Source organism: Salvelinus sp. IW2-2015, unplaced genomic scaffold (genome assembly GCF_002910315.2).
Source record: "Salvelinus sp. IW2-2015 unplaced genomic scaffold, ASM291031v2 Un_scaffold2276, whole genome shotgun sequence".
Classification (NCBI taxonomy): domain Eukaryota; kingdom Metazoa; phylum Chordata; class Actinopteri; order Salmoniformes; family Salmonidae; genus Salvelinus; species Salvelinus sp. IW2-2015.
In genome coordinates this window covers 23029-29608 of record NW_019943603.1, presented here as the reverse complement: position 1 = coordinate 29608, position 6580 = coordinate 23029, and the positions used below count along the sequence as shown (strand labels likewise).

The 6580-nt window shown below is 42.0% G+C and overlaps 1 protein-coding gene and 1 long non-coding RNA gene across 2 annotated transcripts in view; one reads left to right on the top strand and one right to left on the bottom strand.

Annotated features, from left to right (window-relative positions):
• The window catches only part of LOC112073499 (otogelin-like protein), a 56151-nt gene extending 54172 nt beyond the window's left edge, over nucleotides 1–1979 (bottom strand). The window contains 1 exon segment of the mRNA XM_070440171.1: nucleotides 1971–1979. Within this exon segment, the coding sequence (XP_070296272.1) occupies nucleotides 1971–1979 (9 nt within the window).
• Nucleotides 1980–2659: 680 nt separating this feature from the next.
• On the top strand, nucleotides 2660–6017 carry LOC112073497 (uncharacterized). The gene is made up of 5 exons (XR_002894546.2): nucleotides 2660–3039; nucleotides 3273–3374; nucleotides 3456–3545; nucleotides 5438–5563; nucleotides 5918–6017. It is a non-coding gene; the product is annotated as an uncharacterized lncRNA (long non-coding RNA).
• The last annotated feature ends 563 nt before the right edge of the window (nucleotides 6018–6580 follow it).

Here is a 6580-nt window from a genome sequence, read left to right as displayed (position 1 = left end):
CAAAACAGCAGAAATAGGATCAGCAGCATGACCAGGTGGACTGGGGACAGAGACAGCCAGGAGTCATCAGGCCAGGTAGTCCTGAGGCATGGTCCTAGGGCTCAGGTCCTCCGGGAGGGGAGAAAGCGAGAGATACATTTACATTTTACATTTAAGATAGATAGATAGATGGGAGAATTAGAGGGGGCATACTTTAGATCACACAGAACACCAGAGAAGGCAGGAGAATTACACCAGAGAAGAAAGGAGAATTACACCAGAGAAGACAGGAGATTTACACCAGAGAGGACAGGAGAATTACACCAGAGAAGACAGGAGAATTACACCAGAGAAGACAGGAGAATTACACCAGAGAAGACAGTAGAATTACACCAGAGAAGACAGGAGAATTACACCAGAGAAGACAGGAGAATTACACCAGATAAGACAGGAGAATTACACCAGATAAGACAGGAGAATTTCACCAGAGAAGACAGGAGAATTTCACGAGATAGGACAGACTGACCCTAGCCCCCTGGCACATTGACTATTGCAGCGTAGATACTGCAGGCTGAGACAGGGGGGTCGTGGGACACTGTGGCCCCGTCCCCCAACCAGGTAGAATATAACCCCACCCACTTTGCCAAAGTACAGCCCCCACACCACTAGAGGGATATCAACAGACCACCAACGTACTACCCTGAGACCAGGCTGATTAAGATCTCCTCCACCGCACGAGTCCGATGGGGTGCAAAATTGGCTGACTCAACCCACTCAAGTCAAGTATAGCAAAAAAGGAGGCGTGACGCTACCCCTCCTAGGGACATCATGGAAAAGCACTAGTAAGCCAGTGACTCTGCCCACGTAATAGGGTCAGAGGCAGTGAATCCCAGTGGAGAGAGGGGAGCCAACCAGGTAGAGACAGCAAGGGCGGTTCGTCACTCCAACGTCTTGCCGTTCACCTTCGCACCCCTGTGCCAGACTACATTCAATCTTAGGACCTATTGAAAGAGATGCGTCTCCTGTAACGACTTAGAGGTCGAGACCGAGTCTGCGTCCCTCGCAAGGATAAGCAGACCATTCCCTAAAAATGGAGCTCTTTAGGAGAAAGCCCTGCCTCCAGCTGTTTGCTTAGAAATTCCAGGTAAAATAAGGAGGCCTGCGTCTAGTGAATGTGGCGTACGTGTAGGTATTTACGGCAGGACCAAATCCGAGGGATAGATAGGAGCAAGTCCATGTAATGCTTTGTAGGTTAACAGTAAAACCTTAAAATCAGCCCTGGCCTTAACAGGAAGCCAGAGGCGTAATAGAAAATAAAGGCAAATTAAGTCATACAATCAAATTCTTGTTAAATACTGACATAACTTAAATACTCCATCTCTCTCTTTCTCTCTCACAGACACACATACAGGCACTCTCACACGCACTCTCACACGCACACCAGTATGCAAACTTGTATTACAGTTTTCCTTGGTTGATGGAGCACATTTGTCGAAAACAAAATCAACTTTTTCAAAATGACACTCGGCCCAAAACTGAAAAAAGGTGGCCAAAATGACACATTTAATTTGCAGAATGCATTACAGTAAGACTCTCAAGACATGAAATACATGGCACACAATCAACTACCTCCATCAAAACATAGTGTGCAACTTGTTATGTAATGACCATTTTTTTCTACATCTATCAATATACCCTAACAAGGTTAACCCTCTTTTATATGTCTCTGCCATCTGTTGATACTATAAATCAAATCATTATAGTATGCACCATAAAGACAACTACACATATTATCACAACATGGGCTGTATTCTTTTTTCCTAAAATTATTTTTACCAAAGATGACCAACGCAGAAAGGAAGTCACTCAAGCATATGAATGTCCAGAAACAAAAAGCTTTATTTGAAATTTTTCCATTTCAACTGAGAGCTGAACTTTCCTCTCTACCTCTCATGGGCCTCTCTACCTCTCATTTTCCCTCTGCCTCTTACTTGGTCCATTCTTACAAACAGCAACTCAGAGGTGACCTCTTTTACTCATGAATAAGGACTGATTGAACAATTGTGCAAAGAAGATTTGCACGCGTGCAGAAGTAGTTCACAATCATGCTAGTCATTTGTATCAGCTGTGACCAAATGCTTGGATTTTGTTTGACCTGATTTACTCAACTGACTTCTGCGTTTTTTTTGTAGAGAGTTGTGTTTACTGTTTTGCAAAAATGTGCTTAGRATTTGCATAGTTTGTGAAATCAATGAGAAATGAATTACTGTTTTGCAAAACAGTATATTGTTGTGCTCATTAAGTWATGATGGCACTCAAGTGGACCCTAGTTTCATTAAAAGTGTCTTAGCAATCGAGAAAAACTGTAATACCTTCCTACCTACTTCCTGATAATGTGGCTTCCTGTGTACCAGTGGTTATGTTTCACAACATGAAGTCAGTCCAGTAGACTCAACAACAGAATAGTTTTACAATAGAAGTTGATTATTTTGCACATTACATTTTTTGTATTTAGCATATTAATAAATCTTACTTCTTATCTTCCTGTGCACCAGTAGTTATGTTTCACACACTCGTCAGACCAAACATGAAGTCAGTACAGTAGACTAATAAGTGTAAACTCACTACTCAGGAGACAAAAACAAATATGCAAAGGAGAAGCTGTAGCCACAACTACCCGTGTCATTTTCTTATACCTCCCTAGGGGTTACACTCACACAGATATAGACAGACCACAGACGATACAGAGACAGACACGAACACAGAAACAGACACAGAGACAGACACAGGCAGAGGCGAAGATATCACTATAACTGAGACTTAACGTAAAGTACAATTACAGCACATAGTACAAGAAGCATCAGGCATTGCTGAAGATGTCTGAAGCCATCTATGCCAAGCCAGACAATGAACAAGAAAGTCAAGTTTGACAGAGGTGAGACGGAGGAGAGAATTGTGGATATCTACGTCAGTGCAGACCCCGAGAGACCACGAGACCAGCACCAAGACAGAAGATGTAGAAACACACTTCAACTAAAGGACCGGGAGACCAGCACACAGGTAACACACAACACACAACACAACACACACACACACACACACACACACACACACACACACACACACACACACACACACACACCAACACACACAACACACACACACACACACCACACACAACCACACACACACACACAACACCACACACAACACACACACACACACACACACAACACACACACACACACAACACACACACATACTATACACACACATCTTTTACATGTACATAGGGCCTGATAGCACAGGGAAGAGACCCTTCCTAGCTGTTGCGGTGTGTCTGGGCTGCTTGTGTGTTCTACTACTGGCTGGGATCATAGGCCAGTCTGTCCACTGTAAGTATAGATAAATTGTAATTACTTAGAATTAACTGGCAGTCCCATGGGTAAAATCTGATTAGTGAGCAACTTTTCAAGGCCAACTACAGACCAGATACAATAACCTGACTAAAGAGAGAGACCAGCTACAGAGGGAGAAAGAGTCTTATGGAAAAGTTTCTAATCCGGGTGAGTTTACTAATACACGATCATAACATTAATTGTACATGTTCAATACACAGGGCCGTAGCTACATGGGGACTTTGAGGGCTGACCTCAGTAACTGTTTCTAATGAGAAAAATGAATAAAATAGATTATTGATCTGAATTTTGTTTCGTAATCAACTCTCTTGCAAACGAGTGGAATCAAGAACAGTGGTTTGTTTGTTAAGTTTGCCAACGTCAACCCGGATTTGCATCCTGGATTCGCCTTTTAAGCAGCACTTTCACCACRATCTCAAAGGGCTAACTCCTCCCTCTCGCGGCACAGGCCGGGGGCCTGAGACGTGAAACGAACTACCCCAGCTCGTAGTCCGCTCAAGCAGACACTAGATACGCTGCTGACTGTGTTTGCGAGATGCCAGACAAAAGTACATTTTAAAACCGACCAGCATCTCCTGCCGTGTCTACAGACACCCCCAAAAAAATACAATTTGAATCTTGGAGAATGAGTATAAAACTGTTTAATAGTCGCTTATAGATATGTCAGTCAGTCATGTTTTTCCAATTACCCCCCACAAACCCAGTAACAGACAGAGTCACAATCACACAGGTATCCATAAAATCAATGCTTTCGTCTTACAGTCAATATGTCACAAACTCATTGCTAWAACACCATGTGAAAGAATTGCTAGAAGTTCCATTCATTTGAAATAAATAAGCAATACATTTGTAATGATCTGTCATCATGCCTGTAGGATTATGAAGCAGAGACTTCTATTGCAGTAATGTTGAAGAGCTCTGGGTAGTATTACTTAGCCAGCTAGAAGGATGAAGTAAGACGGTAATGTTAAAAGGAGCCTACCTCAGCAGGAGCAAAAAAATAGGCTACTTAGCTCTCATAATAACTTTGATTCACAAAGATTAGGCTACTAATACAAACAGTGATGTGGCGCTCAGTTGTGAGGCTGAGGCAGGCTGCAATGCATGCTGGAGAAGGCAGAGGAAACAGAGAGAGAGAGGAAGCAAGGCGGAGAGAGGTTAATACAGTGGTTCCCAAACTTAGGGTTGGGATCCCATGTGGGGTCCCACAACTAAATCTGTATCAAAGAAGTTAGGAACTAAAGAAAAGAAGATGTGTTTAATATTAATATATTCACATGGCCTGTCTTCCCTGTAGGCCTACATTTAAATGGTCTCAAAATGCAACAATGCAGGTGTAAAATAGTCCTACATTTCCTTTCTGTCACTGGTGTTCTTCTTATCTCGATCACCACTGGAGTTTATAGTTGACCTATTACCCATCTTTTTTAACCACAACATCACTGATATTAACACAGAATCCTTAGTGATATTCAAATCATTAATGTAATGTGATAACATGATCATCTGTGCGCTCCATTGATATCTGTTTGTGCGGAGCTTGATTAGTAATGCCTAGGAATACAAATGTGAACGCAATGTCAGTTGAGAAATCCATATCTATGTAAAGAGATGGTGAATTATGCAGTTCAACACTACAACTGACTGAACAGTCACTTATGCTACTTGTCAGTGTAACTCATTTCTCATATTCATGTTCGTTTCTCATTTCTGTATAACATTACTATTGTATAGCTACTAGGCTGTGTGTTTGTAGATCAACTGAGGTGAATGAACCTACAGCAACCAAGGTGATAAAGGCTGGGTCTTTTTTGATTGTTTTTGCTGTTCTCCAAAAGCATTTTAAAGTTTCCTTATTACATAGAAATGCAGTACTCTTTGGGAAGTTTCTTACAATTAATCCTGCTGTCTTACGACCTCACTAAAACTCAAACCCTGGTTACGGCCCTGAACGCGCACTAAAATGTTGTTTGTATTCTTTCATTAATGAGTGTAGAATAATGAGATGGCAATGAACGTTTTCACTAACCTTTCTGAAGGCTGGAACAAGTTTGAATCCTGTTGGTACTTCGTCCTCTATTGAGAGTAAAAACTGGAGAGAGAGCAGAAAGGACTGTCTGGAGAGAGGAGCATACCTGGTGATCATAAACAGCAGAGAGGAACAGGTGAGACAGTGGGGGGGATAGATAGATAGAGAGAGAGACGAGAGAGAGAAGAGAGGAGAGAGAGAGAGAGAGAGAGAGAGAGAGAGAGAGAGAGAGAAGAGAGAGAGAAGAGAGAGAGAAGGAGTGAGAGAGAGTGAGAGAGAGTGAGAGAGAGTGAGAGAGAGAGAGAGAGAGAGAGAGAGAGAGAGAGAGTGAGTGATGAGTGAGTGAGTGAGTGAGTGAGTGTGAGTGAGTGAGTGATGATGAGTGAGTTGAGTGAGTGAGTGAGTGAGTGAGTGAGTGAGTGAGTGAGAGAGTGAGTGAGGAGTGATTAGCGTATTTTGATCAGTATTCATTTATCTTTCTCAACAACAGAGATTTCTCTTTAGCCTCAACAGAGAGTCTGGATCGCTCTGACTGACATAGAGACTGAGGGGTCCTGGAAATGGGTAGACGGCACACCACTGATAACAAGGGGAGAGATTTGACCATCAAGTTGTGATATGGAGACTTTGAAAACAAATGATATTGCTTCAGATCATCTTCATCAAAACAAATGTTTCCCTTCATAGATGTCATTCAATGATCTATAGATGAATCATAGAAACCAAGCATTATTTTCATCACTATAATATGTTTTTTACTTTTTGTTGGTGGCCCACATCTGACAGCGTGTGACTTTAAAGCTGAAAAAACACAGGCATTATTTTTTAATTTAGAATGATGTTTTACTGACAGTGTGACTGTCTGGTTCTCTGTGTTGTTACCATAGTTACTGGGGGAGCAACCAGCCTAGTATTGGTGTCATCATTCAAACTATCAGGAGAAGGACTGTGTTGAACTAAAGATGGACAAGATCATCTGAAAAGACATGGAATGATTTAGAGTGTGATAAAAAACTGAACGGATTTGTGAGAAGTGTAATAAATAACCTACTCAACAACTACCCTCCCCCCCTCTCTCTCTCGCTCTTTTCATCTCTATGACTCTCTCTCTCTATGACTCTCTCTCTCTCTGACTCTCTATGACTCTCTCTCT